Below are 19,971 nucleotides of genomic sequence, written 5' to 3'. Positions count from 1 at the left end.
CCATTCTCTTTGACAAACTCTAACCTTAACCAGCTCCTTAACAGCGCCTAAACTTAACCGTTCTAACCTTAACCAACTCCGAAACAATGCCTAACCTTAACCTTAACCTTAACCATGCCTAACCTTAACCGGCGAAAGAATACATGTTAAAAAAAAAATCACGTTAAAAAAAAAAAATTCATGGGATTCGAACTCGTCAACAACGAACCGCAGGACCGCTGCTCTGCCAGGTGAGCTGAAGCACCGAATGAAAATCTTGGCTGATTACTGCGGCGGTTACCTAATTCCGCTCGCGCTCTGCCGCTCCGCTCGCTCTGCCGCTCCGCTCGCTCTGCTCTGCGGTTGCCGCGCCTGCCGCGGGGCATGGCGCAGCCAATCAGGGAAAACGCGGAAGCAAAAGCAGCACTCTATGCTTGTCATTAAGCAATAGGCCGCCCGGAGAGCGCCGCTGGCTCTGCGGCTCTGCAGCTGCATACTATTGCTAAAATTGAGCAGACAGCCAAGCTCTGACTGAGCGTCTCCTATTCTATAGTGTACCTGCCTAGATTACGCATGCGTATCAGATTAAAGGGATTTAATTCTGGCACTGGCTGAATGTGAATCCGAACCCAGAGTTCAACTACAGTTTTGCACGAGTTTGGAAGGACAGTTCTACTAAGTGCCAGTTTTCGAACACGCATTTATTTCCCGTGTGCATAATACTGTAAGAACAGATTCGGCTCGGACGACACATGGGAGTCGGGACTACTACTAGATTAGGAGTTAGGACCAGTAACCAGGAGGCGCGCACAGCGAGCCGGGGGACATTGGTGACAAAAGCGCGACAGTGGCCGTGAAGCTGCTGACTCGGTATCTTCAGTTGATCATCGCGTCAGAAACCAGTGATAACTTTCAAACAAGTTCGGATGTGGCAAGCAAACTGCAGATGGATGCATAATTTAGCAGACTGGGTTTCCGGTAGGCATGATGAGGAGTGGACCTTTTTTCTTTATTTATTTAAATGTTCTACAGCATCTCAATATTTCAATCGACACAGTCGGACGGTGTCATCATCGAATGCAATTAGTATATATATTTGTTTAAATTAACGGGATAAGAAATATGTTATATCATATGTAGTGTATTGATGAAGCCTTTTGTCAGAAATATTTGGATGAAGATGTAAAAGACAATGAGACCAGATCAGTTGACACGGAGGATCGTGTACGTGTCCGGTGTCAGCTGGCCCTACACGTGACGTACAGGTTGCCTGACCATCCAGAAATGGAGAGTGCTGAGCTGTCACAATTGAACTCCTTAGATCATACATTTTATAGCATGTAGAAGACGTAATGTATAGCCTATCAGTATCACCATCACATTCATGTTGTGCAATACAATTGATAATTGTATGTGTTTGTGATTTATAATTGAATATAATTGAAATTATAAATGTGATTGTAATTGCATCGCTAATGACTTTTTTGTTGTGGTATTCAGGAGCCATCATGGGAGGCTGTGTGGGGAGGAATCGTATGGATTCACAAGCGACCACCCGGGGCTCTATGAGGGGCAGGAAGCCTGGAGGTAAGAGATGCTGGAACCTAGGGATCAGCTTTTATCCACAGGAACAAATCTCAGCCTTCCTCTTTATGGGAACCACACACACACACAAGTGTCTGAATGCATGGAGCGACTCAGAATAGCAGTGTTCATCCGAAACCAGTCAACGGGGCCTTGACCAGTGATCCTAGTGCAAGCAATCAGTGTTTCCCCATATGGGAAATATAATACCTTTTTCCATGGCAGACAGAGTTCTCATGTGTGGTGCAGACAGAGTTCTCATGTGTGGTGCAGACAGAGTTCTCATGTGTGGTGCAGACAGAGTTCTCATGTGTGGTGAGTTCTCATGTGTGGTGCAGACAGAGTTCTCATGTGTGGTGCAGACATAGTTCTCATGTGTGGTGTCTCATGTGTGGTGAGTTCTCATGTGTGGTGCAGACATAGTTCTCGCATGTGGTGGCAGACAAGGCCGGACAAGGGTCACAGAGTTCAGTATAGCAGGAGTGTGTGGATGCAATACAATAAGCACTTTTATGTTACTTGATTGGTTTGGAGAATCTATTCATGGTGGGGTCTATCTGATATTCTGGTGGGATGCCACAAAATGTATTCGATTAGATTCAAATGTATTGTCATTATACAGCACAAGTACAGTACAATGAAAATAAGTTTGGCATCCAACCAGAGTGCAAATGTAACAGTAAAGTGCAATAGTAATATACAATGTACAGGTGATTAAACTGGGTATAAAATATATTCATTAGTACTACTGGGTGTAGTGCTCAGATGTAATAATAATTTCTTGGAGTTATATAGCGCCTTTCATGAGACCCAAGGCGCTTAACCAGTGAAGGGGGCAAATTAAGGGGAAGGAGATCAGAGGAACAGAGTTGTGGTATTAATATGTACAGTGATACAGGTGTAAAGACACTATGGTAGTAAGTCATAATGGCCGGCAGCGTAACTAGTAAGTAGGTAAGGGATATGTACATAATAGATAAGAGATAGATAATTAAGTCCATGTATGTGAAACCCAATGGTCCTAGATTAGCACTAGCAAATTTACAGTATATTACAGTATATACAGTATAGTATCCCAATACTTTGCATGGCGATACTGTATCGATACAAGGACGCCAAGTATCGATATTTTATTATGCACATTTTTCTTTTGTATAAGGAAGTTGCATTGTTAATTTCAATACCTGTAATAGTGCATTCAGTTAAGTTGGAATATGACTGTAATCAGGGATGTGTTCTCCATGGGACGGGGACGGGGTTGCACTCTGTGCACCCAAAGATTTGAGCAGAAGCGCGTGCACCGGCAGGGGGCGAAATTTAAGCCCGCCACCCGCTAGGGGCGCTCAGTTTTTACCTTTGGCGCTTGCCACTGAGAGGTCTGCCCGCCGTGTGGCGTGTAGACGTGTAGTTCACAACGATACTCTTATTTTGAAAATCTGTGCGGGTCTCATTTCCGCCCTAAGCGCAGCTAGAGTCATAATATCGATGTCTCCGGCAGTTAGCAACATTCAGTTCGTATGATACTCTTATTTAAAAAAAAAAAAAAAAAACGTGGCAACGAGTCATATCCGCCCCGGCCCTGCAGCGGGATACTATTGGCTTCTGCTCGTATCAACACAGAGGCAGTCTGCTCTAGTCTAGATCGGACCTCCATGAGCTACCGTTACTGTTTAAACAATGACCCAGTCAACTATTCACTTTTAGTTTAATACATGACGAGGCATTGTCTAACGGTATCTAGCTGGCTAGCTACTGATAGCTGCTGATATCAACAAATGCTCCAGCAATAGTCGACTCGAGTGCATAATACCTCCGTTCCCTCGTTAGCTAGCTCACGTTAGCTAGCTCACGTTAGCTCTATATGTCCCAGTAAACTAAATTGTCTTAATGTTATCTAGCGGGCTAGCAGTAGCTACAGATAGCTCCTGATATCAATGTCTTATAACATTGATTCAATGCGTATTCTAGCTGAGGGCTTGATGAATGTGATTTGACCAAAGAACCGTAACATTATACACCAATAGGGTCCAGCTGGAGCGCCGGAGAATCCTTGCATGCTGAATGTAGAGTATTAGTATAGGGTCTAGCTGCATCGCCGGAGAATCCTTGCTGGAGCTGGAGGCTACTCAAGTATACACACAGACAGTGGAGCTGTTTGCAGATAGCGAGCATTTTGACTTATTGCGTGGTGGCGATGTCTCGCAGATAATACAACTACAAGTATGATTATATAATATATATTTTATTTAAAAAAATGTTTTTTATATAAAATATATATATATATTTTTTGTAATCAAAAAAAAATTTGGCAGGTAAGAAATATGCTTGGCGGGTAGATTCTTCCCATCTACCCGCCACTGGCCGGTGAGTCAAAAAGTTAATTTCGCTCCCTGCGTGCACGCACATGCACGGATGTGCACGCCACGCGCGTGCACACAGGAATGCGCTGCACTCGCCAACTCGCTATAAGTACCCACCTGGGCTATTTTGCATATCAATAGCGCCGGTCGTCAGGTGTGTTAAATACGTTCTCAGATACATTCACACCTAACTTGTGAATGAAATGTGTTACATTCCATTCGTAGAGGCAATTAGGCACTGTCTTTAGTCTGTGCTTAAGCGAGGGAACATTTATGCGCATGCGCGGGGCGTCATTAGCGTGCGTGCAATCAGAGTTGATATGAGGAACGCACCTCTGACTGTAATACAAACAGTTCAGTTTGTCAGGTACATGCAACACAGATTACAGTGTTGACATCTGTCTGCTTGAGAAAATCCCATTTGCTGCAATACAAATTATTGAAGTGAGATGGACAGACTGAAAACTTTATTTTATTAGATAAAACATGTTGATAAAGTTTTACTTTGCAGTTGAAAAAAGGTAATAAATCGCAATATATCGCAATATTAATATCGCAATATTAATATTGCAATATTAATATCGCAATATTAATATCGCAATACTCAGCATATCGCAATATATTTTGAATCGCAATACTATCGTATCATGACTGAAGTATCGTGATAATATCGTATCGTGAGGCCTCTGGTGATTCCCACCCCTAACTGTTACATGTCAGTTTCCATCTGAAAGCCTGTCGCCCGAGGTGTTGGATGTTTCAGACGGCTCAGCTTAGCCTTGCCTCTAATCCCCGCCTCACAGGGACGAGAGGATTCTGCCCTGTACAGAGTTTCATGTCAACAAGGTTACGGCATTGTCGCGTGGTGTCTTTTGTTTTCATATCCTGCTTGGCGTCACATGGACCCAAGCTGCAACGCTGGACTCTAACCCTGACCTCAGTGGCAACACGGCATTGTCAGAAAACTTACAGTAAAAAGTACTAATCCACCACAGGAAAAAAGGTACATAGTATGTATGTTGTGTTATAGCCATAAGTAATACATATATTTACATTTTGTATCAGCAAAAGTCCAATGAGTGCTCTCACCACTAGACTAAGCCACCCTGAAACAAATTCAGCAATACTATGTTAATGGTTTGTTTGAACGTTTAACAGTTATGGTTAACACTTTCTATGCCACTCACGAGTTTTCTCGGAATTATTAATATCACGTTGAAAGCCACTCACGAGATTTCTCGGATTTTTTTTCTTTTTTAGCGATCTGAAATCATATTGCATCACGCGAGCCTACCCTAGTCTACCCGAGAGCCGCCGGCGATCAGATGTGGAAAAAAGCGCCCCCTATCGTCTCCCAGATGACATAAGGGATTTTGGAATGGACTCAATGAAAATGGATGGGGGAAAAAATCCTGTACTCCACATTTTCCAGTCCACTGATGCAGCCGGGGTTACCACAGTTCATTCTGGAGCCTCTGAGCCCAGCGGAATCATGTGTTCTATAGACTGTACACACGTTGGATCTATACACTTATCGATTTTTTAGAATGGTGATCAGGAATTGGAATATACCAGTTGGATACCATCTGATGTCAGGTAAGGAATCTATGTTATCAGTGTTAGGATAATCAGACTCATTTTGATGAAGATATAAGCTGTTTTGTGAAATGTCCTCTATCGGTTTCACTGTAAAAATCCAAGAGGAAATGAACAAGGCTATTATCCGCGCGCGGCTCGAATGGGCGTGCGTGTACGTATAATATAGTCACTGTGTGTTGTTCACCAACAACCAAGTTGACGAGCGAAAACCAGAAGTGAATCACACTTCAGAATGAACGGCCGTGGATGAGGAAATGGATTTTGGAGAGCTTTTCTTTTTGTCGCCGGTTATACTCGGACGTCTCTCAAAGACCCATTTCTGAACGGATTTTTATAAAATCTTGACCTGTACTACATAAGACTTCAGGCTATGGAACCGCAGTGTTTGCCAGCTTATACCTCTATGCTGGAATATTGGAATATGGAATCTTGCAACCACTACAGAAAAATGTGAGTACACAAGTTCAAGTTCAACTCAAGTTCAGACCTCTGTTACTCTATTTCATTAGCACTAAAAGTGATTTTCCTTTTTTGCATTAGTAACTTCAGAATGTTATCTTTCAAAAGAGACCAGGCTCATGCATGTGCTATAAGTATAAAGAATAAAGCTAAGCTTTGCAAAAAAAGTATGCAGTCCTCAAATTCAAGTAAAAAAATTTACACTTTTCTGGGTGCCTGTTAACACGTTGAATGCCACTCACGGCTTTTCTCGGGTTTACCCCCCGCGGGTTGAATGCCCATCACGAGAATACTCTGTTTTTTTTAAAATTTTTTATTAGCGATCTGAAATCAAGCGAGCCTACCGTTGGAGATCCACTCACCCCAGGCGCTCAGATGTGAAAAAAGCGCCCCCTATCGTCTCCCAGATGGTAAATCACCCTTTTGGATTGGACTCAATGAAAGTGAATGGGAGAAAGGATTTCTGACTCCACATTTTACTTCTCACTGATGTAACCGGGGTCTACCAGAGTTCATTCTGGAGCCTTGGTGCCGCGGCGAATATGTGTTTTACTGTATACACGATTGATCAATCAAATGCGCGATTTTTTTTAATGGCGATCGGAAATTGGAATAAACCATTTGGATACCATCTGACCTCAGGTAAGGAATCTATGTTATCAGTCTTAGGATAATCAGACTCGTTTGGGCATTCAAGGGGGTAAAAAGGAAAACACGGACTGGCTCTCAAAGTGTTAAGAGGTTAACACAAACGTTTCTAAAGATATTAATGTTTCTCTGCATATTTTCACACCACCAACAAAGAGCAGTATCGAGAGTGCAGTAAACCCTGTTTCAGACCGAGTGTTACGTTTAAACCGCTCCGGGTGCAGTCTTTTAGTACAGGGAAGCCTAGAGATTCACTCAGTCGCATTGAAACGGGTCCGGGCCCCTCGATGCATGTGTTGTGCCGTATTATGTCGTGGACCAGATGGACATCAGATGGACCAGATGGCAATCAAACAATTGGAATATTCTTTTTGGATGACCCCCGACCTCAGGTAAGGACTATCTGACGTCAATTCCAGCTTGATCCTGCAATGTTTTCAGTGAATTATAGCCCCAGTCAGGCCACTTTCTAAGTGGGGGTCCCCCACCAGGAATTAGACTTAATTTAGACTTAATTTCCTGCATTCTGGTGCAGGAATTTTTTTAAATGTACCTTTTAAATGCCAGTGTTTGTGATGGGCATCACAAATTATTGTAAAAAAAAAAAAAGAAAAACACATATTCAATACATTTTTGAATTGTAACCCTTTAAATGCCAGTTTGTGTGATGGCATCACAAATTATTGTTAAAAAAACACACAAAAAGTACATTCTCGGGGGGATTATTACAGGCTATGTGTCAATGATTAGCAACAACACAGATTTTGATGGATTTTTAGTTTTTTGTAATGTCAGATTTAACAACAACTCTTTTCAGAATATTTCAGAGTATTTCGTTTTTTATCTGACATTACAAAAAAATCTAAAAATAAAAATGGTTATGATCAGGGCTGAAGTTGAATAAAAGATTGACTGTTTAGACTGCATTACTCTCTGTCACAGTGATCTCCTGGTTGTTCCCCACTTACCGGTAGGTTATCTAATTATCGCGCCACCGCAACTAGAAACACTGGCCTGGCCTGCTTCTAAGTTCAGTGGCCTGACTGCACAAAAAATAAATAAAAATTATTATAATTTTTTTTTATAAATCTTTTCAAGTACCACCAGCAGTACCACCAAGTACCACTAGTGGTACGCGTACCACAGGTTGAGAACCACTGAGTTACGCAATACATTAAGTGTGGGGTTCCCAAAAAAATTCCTAAATAAAATGGGGTCACGGGGTATGAAAAAGTTTGAGAACCCCTGGTCTAGTGTGTTCATTAGACGGGTGAAATCCTCTTTCAGTGGCTCTGTGCCCATTTTCTTAGGGAGTTAGCCTCGCTGGTATGCGCGCCATTAGCGTTAGCCACGCTTCTAGGCCTCTTTGCTTTTGGAAAGAATGGGGATTTTCTTTTATATATAATTAAAAAAATATATAAAAAAAAAAAAAATTGCATTTGACTAAAAGGTTGGCAGTCGACTACGGCTCCTTTCAATCGATTAGTCGACTATTCGACTAGTCGAGGTCAGCCTAACTATCTACACTGGCTCCGTCATGGAAGTGAGCAACAGCTGCCACTGAGATGTTGAGTCGAAGTGTCCCAGAAGCAGCACTGCAGGCCGGAGCACGCGCTGACCTTTGCAGCACGCTCTGACCTTTGCAGCGCAAGCCTTGCCTCGCAAACCAGAGGGCATAGATTAAGGCTGGGCGATTCATCGAGTTTCAACTTTACGATTTAGGCTTCCCACGCTCATGAAAACAAGGTAATCGAGATAAACCGATTATTATGCTGCATGCCGTGTTGCTTTCATTTAGTCTTGTGTTAATGCAGCGCACCCTTCCTTCACTGCAGTACGCTTCACTCCACCCCCCCCCCCCCACCCCCCCACCAAGCCCAAACAGTTTCAGCTCTTGTTGAGAGGGAGCCACGGCACATTTCTCCAGTTATTTTGAAATGTCTTTGGTAACTTATAGAAGATGACAGAAATCCTTTGGTCAATGAGTAATCGTGTTTAATAATCATGATTTCAATATCAATCAAAATAATCGTGATTATGATTTTCGCTGTATTCGAGCAGCCCTAGTATAGATGACAGCTGGGAGCTCTGTTCAAAATGCGAGCGCTCGACAGAACCAGCGCAGTCTCCCCTGAACCAGAGCAGTCTCCCCTGAACCAGCGCAGTCTCCCCTGAACCAGCGCAGTCTCCCCTGAACCAGAGCAGTCTCCCCTGAACCAGAGAAGTCTCCCCTGAACCAGAGCAGTCTCCCCTGAACCAGTGCAGTCTCCCCTGAAGCAGAGCAGTCTCCCCTGAACCAGCGCAGTCTCCCCTGAACCAGCGCAGTCTCCCCTGAACCAGAGCAGTCTCCCCTGAACCAGAGCAGTCTCCCCTGAACCAGAGCAGTCTCCCCTGAAGCAGCGCAGTCTCCCCTGAACCAGAGCAGTCTGCCCTGAACCAGAGCAGTCTCCCCTGAACCAGAGCAGTCTCCCCTGAACCAGAGCAGTCTCCCCTGAACCAGTGCAGTCTCCCCTGAAGCAGAGCAGTCTCCCCTGAACCAGCGCAGTCTCCCCTGAACCAGCGCAGTCTCCCCTGAACCAGAGCAGTCTCCCCTGAACCAGAGCAGTCTCCCCTGAACCAGAGCAGTCTCCCCTGAACCAGTGCAGTCTCCCCTGAAGCAGAGCAGTCTCCCCTGAAGCAGAGCAGTCTCCCCTGAACCAGAGCAGTCTCCCCTGAACCAGTGCAGTCTCCCCTGAACCAGTGCAGTCTCCCCTGAAGCAGAGCAGTCTCCCCTGAACCAGAGCAGTCTCCCCTGAACCAGAGCAGTCTCCCCTGAACCAGAGCAGTCTCCCCTGAACCAGAGCAGTCTCCCCTGAAGCAGAGCAGTCTCCCCTGAACCAGCGCAGTCTCCCCTGAACCAGCGCAGTCTCCCCTGAAGCAGAGCAGTCCCCTGAACCAGCGCAGTCTCCCCTGAAGCAGTGCAGTCTCCCCTGAACCAGAGCAGTCTCCCCTGAAGCAGTGCAGTCTCCCCTGAACCAGAGCAGTCTCCCTGAACCAGTGCAGTCTCCCCTGAAGCAGCACAGTCTCCCCTGAAGCAGAGCAGTCTCCCCTGAACCAGAGCAGTCTCCCCTGAACCAGAGCAGTCTCCCTGAACCAGTGCAGTCTCCCCTGAAGCAGCACAGTCTCCCCTGAACCAGAGCAGTCTCCCCTGAACCAGAGCAGTCTCCCCTGAAGCAGCACAGTCTCCCCTGAACCAGAGCAGTCTCCCCTGAAGCAGCACAGTCTCCCCTGAACCAGAGCAGTCTCCCCTGAACCAGCACAGTCTCCCCTGAAGCAGCACAGTCTCCCCTGAAGCAGAGCAGTCTCCCCTGAACCAGAGCAGTCTCCCCTGAACCAGAGCAGTCTCCCCTGAACTAGAGCAGTCTCCCCTGAAGCAGCACAGTCTCACCTGAAGCAGCACAGTCTCCCCTGAACCAGAGCAGTCTCCCCTGAAGCAGCACAGTCTCCCCTGAAGCAGCACAGTCTCCCTTGCAAAACTCTGGTGGAATTAAAACATGCTGCTTTCATCACGTTTTCAGTCAAGTGTCAGGGTTAATCTTAATCTCAAAAAACATTAAGATTAAAAAAGATATATATGTTGTGTCAGTGTCCTCCAAGTATGTCATAGATGTCAATCCTCTATAATCTTCTTAATTGGGCTCGTCTTACTTATATTATTGCTATAATGATGACTTATCTGTAACATGCCTCATGTCATCTATGGCTGCATGATATTGACAAGAAATCATATTATTATTATATACATTATATATATATTTATTCAACAAACATGACCATGTTCACGTCTTAAACTCATACTGAGGCCTTAGTTTTGGTTTTAAATTACATATCATCATTCATTTATTTATTGTCGCACAGAGCAGAAGAATTTGCCAAAACAAACGGCTGCTTTCACTTTATTTTTAGCGCTGTAACGTAACGTAGTGCTGTCATCAGATCAGAGAGTGAGAGCCTCGTGTCTGAGTCAAGATGGATAAGCTAACAGACAGATAAAATAGTAAAGGGAGAGCTTTTGAAAAGTTCCCAATGTGTCTGGGAAAGCTGCATTTCTTTAAGCATTTTGACCGCAGGGAGAACGCTCGAGGAGAGGGGAACAGCGCTGAAGCCACCAATGGTGGATGCAATTATTTTCATCCACAGCGCCCGCAAATGAACACCGGACCGGAGTGGTTAATTTGTTGTTTGTTCTTTGATTTAGCCGGTTGGCGAAAGTTTTTGTTTGTTCTTGGATTTAGCCGGTTGGCGAAGTTTTGTTAACGTTGTTCAACGCAAGAGGTTTTTGTTGCTGACGTGACGTTTATCAACAGCGAAGTGGTGTGTCCTGATTTACTCAAATTAATTGGCTGCTGGTTTATGAGTGTTTTCGGTATGCTTTTGTGTCATGATGACATTCATGTTTTAGTCTGTGTCGGCAGTGTGGGGGCATTTAATTGTTGCTGTTCAGCTGTTGTTAACCGCGGAGCTATGTCGTTATTCGCTTTGTGAGGATTATCGTTGGCGTGCAAATCATTACGTAAGCCGAACACTGAATGTATACTAATGTGCAAACAGGGGCTCAGGGTGAATGTGAGCCGCAGCGCTCGACTGGGGCTATTGAGCCAACAGAGGGGCTTGTCTCGCTTCGCCAGTTTCTGACAAAAATTCGTCAAATTGGTTACTAATGTGAAAGATCAGATCGGGAAAGATCGGTATCGGCAGATACTCAAAATCACATGATCGGGATCGGATCGGGAGCAAAGAAATGCGATCGGGACATCCCTATTATTTATATATATATACATACATCAGATATTTCTTTCCTCTGAATGTGGTTCTGCCAACAGGGTGACATGACAATGGCGCCCGTGGTACTACTGCGCGTGGAGAGGGTTCAGTCTTTAAATAGAGCTGAAAGGATTAGGCTTGTTGTGTAGAGAGAGAGAGAGAGAAGCAGAGGGTTGTTTTGACACAGCAGGGACTGCGCTGTCGAATAACTACCGGACTTGTGTACTTGTACTTGTACTAATGTACAAGTAACAAATCCTTTTTTATTCTTCTTTTTTTTCTGATGCTGACTTTGTAACTCTGACTCACATCAAATCTTAAGAAAGCGAAAAGCTATGGGAGTAACGACTTCAAGAGACTGCAGCTGTTATCATGCCCCAGACTCGCCTCATATCAAGGTGTTCTTTAAAAGTGAGTATGGATTGAGATAGAAAGGGGAGTGCTTCTGTTTTTGTCTCCCAGAATGTTTTCTTTATACTTGGTTTTATTATTTTGGTATTATTTTCTTTTGGCATGGGGCCTTTAATAATGCTAACATACAATTAAAGGAGCTGTGAGTGCTATTTCTTTTGTTAAAATAAGTAGCTCTGCATTCAGCCATCACTGAGTATCATGGGTCTCCCAGTCCCTCCACTCGGCAGTAAACAGCAAATACATCTTCTGGTATCCTGTTCCCACTTTATCCAATCAGGAGAGAGAACTCCGCAAAGTGGGGCATGGGGAGAAGGACATTTTTTTAAACTCTTTTTCCACCAAAATGGTTAAAAAAAATCGCCCAAAAAAACACTTTTGGCGAGAAATAGGATATGCAGTTGCTGGACCTTTGATCTGCAACACCTAGTTTGACAGGAAGTTAGTCAAAATGCTGATGTCACTTCAGTGGGGTCCGGGGACCGCCAGGGGTCCTTGATGAGGTTCCAGGGGGTCCCCAGCAAAGTTGGGAACAGTTGAATATATTATATTATAATATTTTATTCTTTTATATACTGTATATATAAGAGGTAGTAGGTTAACAGAGGAGAGAGCAGTATAGTCACTCTTATACATTCTCGATGTACTAAAAAGAATAATACACAGTATATACATATTTAAATATTTTCCACAAATTATTTTTAGTACATCGAGAGAATGTATAAGAGTGATATACTGCTCTCTCCTCTGTTAACCTATACCTCTCCATCTCTACAGTATAGACAGTTACAGAGTTCTGTAACAAGTTAACAACAAATATCCTCTCAGATGGGGGGGATAACAAAATGTTATCTAATGGGGATCCTAGGCCAGTTACAATAGTATCAATTTGGGGGTCCTTGACGTAAACGTTTGAGAACCAGTGACAGCACCTTTAAGATCATGAATACCCATGGAGATAATCATTAGTCTACAGTCAAGAGTTCAAATAGATTAGAGCGTGCGTTGTAACCAAGTTGGAGAGTGTCCAATTTAAATGGCATTCATTCATACAGTATGTTATAAGCTTTGTTTGAATAACAGCGGCTAATAACGGCTTAAAATAATTGTTTTCCCATCCTGATTGATAACTTGCTGTAGTTTTAGTCAGATTTACCATAATTCACAAGTATGTTTTAACACTTTGATCCATTGCATTAAAGGGAAAATCCACTTTGAAACAGAATTTATATCCAATGATCTTGGACAGTTAAATCAATATTGATAAACATGCACTAACTATCTCTCTAAGGTGGAAATCAGAGCAACAACACTTGAATTTATGATATCATCAAGTAATTTTTTGGAGTTGACAATGAACGTTTTTGCCTTTTTGGGTGCATACATTAAAAAAAAATTATATTAATTATTAAACCTTTTTTATTTTTTTATTTTACAGCTACTGTTTTATATATACTGTTTTTTAGTAATAACTATAAAGTAATGGTATTTATTCAACAACAGTATTAGTATTAGTATCATTAAATTACAACTATCTCAATGAGTTCACCCACTGAATGGTTGTTGGGACATTGATTCCGCACGGACGTTATATGTTGTTGCACTCCAGAAGGCTCCGGTAACTTCAGTTAGTAGTAGATTTTTGCACAATAAATATTCAACATTCTCTTTTGAGACTCCGCCTCAGACTCTTATCATTTGGCACTAAAAGCTAAACATTGTCACCGATATGGCTGTCCACAACATGTCATTAATTGTGTGCGAGAGGTAGATCAGTGACCACGTTAGCGTGAGCTAGGTTGGCATGAGCTAACGTTAGATGGAAACAAGACAATATAACGTTACTGGTGAAAAAGTGATTTACCTTGGAATACTCCTGTGCCAACTTGCTGTACTTTGCTTGCAGGTCTGCAACCATTATTGCTGGATTATGAATAGCCCCAACTTTAGCCAAGGTATACGTTAAAGCTAAAACTAGCTTTTCGGTTAGCTCTTCAGCTAATGAACACCAGCAAGCGAACCCATCAGAGCTCCCCGTCAACACCCCTCTCTCGGGTCGATGGCATTTAAGAAAGTGTCTGCTGTTAAAATGACAAACAGCATTGACACTTTAATTCACGGTTGATTAAAAACATGTTTGTTTTATAATGCTCACTCAGCAGATCGCACGTGTTGTTGATAAATTACGTCATATGGTATCGGAGCGCAGAATTAAGGCCTCTGCATGCTACAGAAACTTCAAAGCAACTGCAACACAACATCGACAAAGCAACAGTGTTGCAGACACTCTGCCTTTATGCTTCTGCAACATCGACGCGCAAAGTTAGTTTAATTAAAGTTAGTTTAGGTTCGTGTTAACGTTAGATAATGTACAAAATAAACGTATTTCCGGTGCTTTTAGACGTCGCTCTTTTATTTTGAAATCCCCCGACCGGAAGTGTTATAGTGTCTGTTGCTAGCAGCTTAACTTCTGTCGCCCGTTTCTGTGCTTTTAGCTAACGTAACCTCATTAGTTTCCAATGGAGAGGAGAGAAAGACCTCGGCTCACATGCAGCTCAAACTACCTGTTGGAATAAATTAATTGATTGATGTTTAACTTGTCCCTGTGTGTGTCCAGTCATTTCGACTAGCAAACGTTGTATTTAACGTTACCTCAGGATACCATTGTATTTAGTTGGTTAGCTATGTAGCTAATGTGGATAGCAATTTGAATATCACCAATGCTAGCTGGCTGGCTACAGCTTTATTTACTAAATTATGGAGGCTTTTTAATCGTCAAAGTAAGAGAGGATTTGTCATGATCAACTGAAGGCGTATGCTATGGAACAATATGTGCTTGGGTTTTCAGAAAAAGGCCAGCTATGTGACGCTAATTATTTAGCATCAACGCTGGCTGGCTACAACAATGGAGGATGGTATTCTCTGCGGGACCAATATTATTCTATGACAGCCCCGCCCCCATTTTGGAGACAGGTACGCAACATCCTCGCAACACAGTCTACAAGACCCTCTGCAACAACCGCGTTGAAATCGCGCTGATGTTGTGTTGAAGTTGCTTTGAAGTTGCTGTAGCATGTAGAGGCCTTTAGAGGGTACTCGCCGATACCGATACCATCATTTTTGGCAGTATCGGAGACATTTCCGATACTGGTATCGGTATCGGAACAACTCTATCGAATGGTCAACTAATTGATCGAAAGGAGCCGTAGTCGACTGCCAACCTCTTAGTCGAATGCAAAGATTTAAAAAAAGTATAATATATATTGTGACAAGCCTGGTGTTGTTCAAGCTCGACACGGACCAAAACAAACTATTTCTATAAATAAATGATATTTATTGTTTATCAGCACAAGTCCAATGGGCAATAGGGTCATCCAAAAACAGTCCAGGGTCAAAACACGTATCAGGCTCTCGTACAAAAGAAAGGATTGTTCATACTGAGGGTTGTCTTCCGGTCCAGGGTCAGTACACAAGTTTTTTTTTTAGCCAGTCTAGGGTCCAGTACACAATGAACACCTTCTCGCCTTCACCTCTCTCATTACCTCTCACCTCGCACAACTCCGTCAACAACAATCTCTCTCTCTATACCTCGCTCCTACCTCACCTCCTCTCCACTCAACTCTCTCTATCCTAGTGTATTTGTAGTGTGTGTCTGGGGTGTGCATGTGGGATGTGGGCGATCTAATGATGCACAGGTGTGTTCTATCAGTACTAATCAGCTACCTAATTGCTTCCACTCCTCCCATGGCAGTAATATCTCCCGTCCCGTTATCATTCTTTCCAAAAGCAAAGAGGCCCAGAAGCGTGGCTAACTGCCTAAGAAAACAGGCACAGAGGCACTGAAAGAGGATTTCACCTGTATAATGAACACACTAGACTAGACCAGTGGTTCTCAAACTACGAGTCGTGACCCAAAGTGGGGTCGTGGATAGGTGACAGTGGGGCATTGGCAAGTAAAAAAATAAATCTATATTTTATGTTCTGGCAACATTTTGGCTAAATATGCCTTGTTTTATAAATTTGTATTGATAACATAGTGCTGTAATAAAATGTTCTAATAAATATACATGATCAAGTTTAACAATGTGTGCTTTTATTTTGATATTCCTTAATTCCACGTTGAAATTACGTGATACATTAACACATTGACTGCCAAAAAACCCATGCGTTGAACGCCAAAAACGAGTATACTCGTTTTATGTTTTTATTTTTAATTATGATACTAGACAGTCCCGTTGACCTTCTGTATGGATTTTTTTTTTTATCAAATCCTTTTTATTTTCCTTTTTTCAACAACATGAATCAAGACAACACAATACAGTAACAACACCAGCAAACAAGACATCAAGGGACACAATAGCAATAAATAATAACAACAATAACGACAATGACAAGACCTTCAATCATATTAGACCACCTGAGCACCCATCATCTCCAGCACCGACCACCAAGGTCCCCAACCCGTGAGGACCCCGAACCCGGAGCCCCAGCGACCCAGAGCATCATGCCTCTGACCCTCCGACTCACCGAGACCCCACCGGTCTGGGCCGCAACCACAAAAAACACCTCAAGGGGCCCAAACAGCCCTCCCCAATTGAACATAGATTAGAAATAAAAGTAATAAAAATAAAATTTAAATAAAATTATACTACAAAAGACATTTACAAACCCCCCGCTGCCCGCCCCCCAAAAGTATCCCACCCCAGCCTTCAGAGCTGCTCTTGTTTGTAAATAAAATAAAAAGGAGGTTCCGGGGAGATCATATCCGTTGAAAGAACGGAGACCAGAGTTATCGAAGATATCCCCCAACGTGTGGATGCCTTTCTTTTCCCATCTAGGGTACCTAATAGGTTGTTGTCCAATAAGGAGTAAATTGTTATTAAATAGAGGGGAACGCGTGTGCCATTGATGGCGGTTAGTACACACTTTCTGGGTGTCACGCCAAGTCTGGATCACATGTGTGATAAGAGGGCCAAATCGTAATTTGCATTGCTTAATTGAAATGTTGGTATACACAATATCCTGAAGTCTATATGGGGACACCATCTTCTCCAATGGTCGCCAGGACACGGCTGCTTGAGCGTCAAACCAATGATCAGAGGTCTCAAAGAGAAAGCTTGAAAATAATATTTGAAGTCTGGAAATGCTAAGCCCCCATCGAGTTTACTCCTCTGGGCAGTGGATCTCTTTAAGCGCGGGCGTTTGTTGTTCCAGACAAATTTATATGAGGCAGAGTGCAATTTCTGCCAGTAACCAATAGGAGGAGGTAACGGGAGCATGGAACTGATCAAGTTAATTCTGGGTAAAATATTCATTTTAATTATTGACGCACGGGCCTGTAATGAATTTTTTTATTTGGACCATCTGTTGAAGTCATTCGTAATCATGTCACCCAAGCTGGAGTAATTATATCTTACCGTCTGGCTAATAGTGGGGAATATTTCAATCCCGAGACATTTAAAGTGCTCCACCATAAGTATGTTTGCAGGTAGGATGGTAGCCTTCGCAGGCTCATTAAGTGGAAGAAAAGCAGATTTTGGCCAGTTCATCTTAAAGCCGGATAGGCTGCCAAACTCATCTATCACGCTGAGAAGATGAGGTAGAGAGACGGCGGGATTCTGCATAAATAGGAGTACATCATCTTAGGGGTGGGCGATATATCGAGTATACTCGATGTATCGCGGATTGTTCTACCCGAGATGTAGTACTATACTATATCGCGAACATCGAGTATTAGTTTATATGGCGCCGCCCGCGGCCGAGAGACACTCGCAGTGCTTTCCTCGAGAAGGGACGGCGGAGCTATAGGCTAACGTTAGTGTACTGGTCCCGACTGTAGCAGGGACGGCGGAGCTAATAGGCTAACGTTAGTGTACTGGTCCCGACTGTAGCAGGGACGGCGGAGCTAATAGGCTAACGTTAGTGTATTGGTCCCGACTAGCAGGGACGGCGGAGCTAATAGGCTAACGTTAGTGTACTGGTCCCGACTGTAGAAGGGACGGCGGAGCTATAGGCTAACGTTAGTGTACTGGTCCCGACTGTAGCAGGGACGGCGGAGCTAATAGGCTAACGTTAGTGTAGTGGTCCCGACTGTAGCAGGGACGGCGGAGCTAATAGGCTAACGTTAGTGTACTGGTCCCGACTGTAGCAAGGACGGCATAGCTAATAGGCTAACGTTAGTGTAGTGGTCCCGACTCTAGCAGGGACGGCGGAGCTAATAGGCTAACGTTAGTGTAGTGGTCCCGACTGTAGCAGGGACGGCGGAGCTAATAGGCTAACGTTAGTGTACTGGTCTCGACTGTAGCAGGGACGGCGGAGCTAATAGGCTAACGTTAGTGTACTGGTCCCGACTGTAGCAGGGACGGCGGAGCTAATAGGCTAACGTTAGTGTACTGGTCTCGACTGTAGCAGGGACGGCGGAGATAATAGGCTAACGTTAGTGTACTGGTCCCGACTGTAGAATGGACGGCGGACCTATAGGCTAACGTTAGTGTACTGGTCCCGACTGTAGCAGGGACGGCGGAGCTAATAGGCTAACGTTAGTGTAGTGGTCCCGACTGTAGCAGGGACGGCGGAGCTAACAGGCTAACGTTAGTGTACTGGTCCCGACTGTAGCAGGGACGGCAGAGCTAATAGGCTAATGTTAGTGTAGTGGTCCCGACTGTAGCAGGGACGGCGGAGCTAATAGGCTAACGTTAGTGTAGTGGTCCCGACTGTAGCAGGGACGGCGGAGCTAATAAGCTAACGTTAGTGTAGTGGTCCCGACTGTAGCAGGGACGGCGGAGCTAATAGGCTAACGTTAGTGTACTGGTCCCGACTGTAGCAGGGACGGCAGAGCTAATAGGCTAACGTTAGTGTAGTGGTCCCGACTGTAGCAGGGACGGCGGAGCTAATAGGCTAACGTCAGTGTACTGGTCTCGACTGTAGCAGGGACGGCGGAGCTAATAGGCTAACGTTAGTGTACTGGTCCCGACTGTAGAATGGACGGCGGACCTATAGGCTAACGTTAGTGTACTGGTCCCGACTGTAGCAGGGACGGCGGAGCTAATAGGCTAACGTTAGTGTAGTGGTCCCGACTGTAGCAGGGACGGCGGAGCTAACAGGCTAACGTTAGTGTACTGGTCCCGACTGTAGCAGGGACGGCAGAGCTAATAGGCTAACGTTAGTGTAGTGGTCCCGACTGTAGCAGGGACGGCGGAGCTAATAGGCTAACGTTAGTGTAGTGGTCCCGACTGTAGCAGGGACGGCGGAGCTAATAAGCTAACGTTAGTGTAGTGGTCCCGACTGTAGCAGGGACGGCGGAGCTAATAGGCTAACGTTAGTGTACTGGTCCCGACTGTAGCAGGGACGGCAGAGCTAATAGGCTAACGTTAGTGTAGTGGTCCCGACTGTAGCAGGGACGGCAGAGCTAATAGGCTAACGTTAGTGTAGTGGTCCCGACTGTAGCAGGGACGGCGGAGCTAATAGGCTAACGTTAGTGTAGTGGTCCCGACTCTAGCAGGGACGGCGGAGCTAATAAGCTAACGTTAGTGTAGTGGTCCCGACTGTAGCAGGGACGGCGGAGCTAATAGGCTAACGTTAGTGTACTGGTCCCGACTGTAGCAGGGACGGCGGAGCTAATAGGCTAACGTTAGTGTACTGGTCCCGACTGTAGCAGGGACGGCGGAGCTAATAGGCTAACGTTAGTGTACTGGTCTCGACTGTAGCAGGGACGGCGGAGATAATAGGCTAACGTTAGTGTACTGGTCCCGACTGTAGAATGGACGGCGGACCTATAGGCTAACGTTAGTGTACTGGTCCCGACTGTAGCAGGGACGGCGGAGCTAATAGGCTAACGTTAGTGTAGTGGTCCCGACTGTAGCAGGGACGGCGGAGCTAACAGGCTAACGTTAGTGTACTGGTCCCGACTGTAGCAGGGACGGCAGAGCTAATAGGCTAATGTTAGTGTAGTGGTCCCGACTGTAGCAGGGACGGCGGAGCTAATAGGCTAACGTTAGTGTAGTGGTCCCGACTGTAGCAGGGACGGCGGAGCTAATAAGCTAACGTTAGTGTAGTGGTCCCGACTGTAGCAGGGACGGCGGAGCTAATAGGCTAACGTTAGTGTACTGGTCCCGACTGTAGCAGGGAC

General features: G+C 44.5%; 1 protein-coding gene across 1 annotated transcript in view; it reads left to right on the top strand.

The window, feature by feature from the left end:
• The first annotated feature begins 800 nt into the window (after positions 1 to 800).
• Positions 801 to 19,971, top strand: part of ubtd1a (ubiquitin domain containing 1a) — a 95,066-nt gene continuing 75,895 nt past the window's right edge. Inside the window, exons 1-2 of the mRNA XM_084322208.1 lie at positions 801 to 957; positions 1,480 to 1,566. Coding sequence (XP_084178334.1) covers positions 906 to 957; positions 1,480 to 1,566 — 139 coding nt within the window. The 5' untranslated portion in view covers positions 801 to 905. The remainder of the gene's footprint in view (positions 958 to 1,479; positions 1,567 to 19,971) is intronic.

The sequence above is a fragment of the Notolepis coatsorum genome (genome assembly GCF_963971535.1).
Source record: "Notolepis coatsorum genome assembly, chromosome: 9".
In the NCBI taxonomy this organism is placed as follows: domain Eukaryota; kingdom Metazoa; phylum Chordata; class Actinopteri; order Aulopiformes; family Paralepididae; genus Notolepis; species Notolepis coatsorum.
This window is presented reverse-complemented; position numbering and strand designations above follow the sequence as displayed.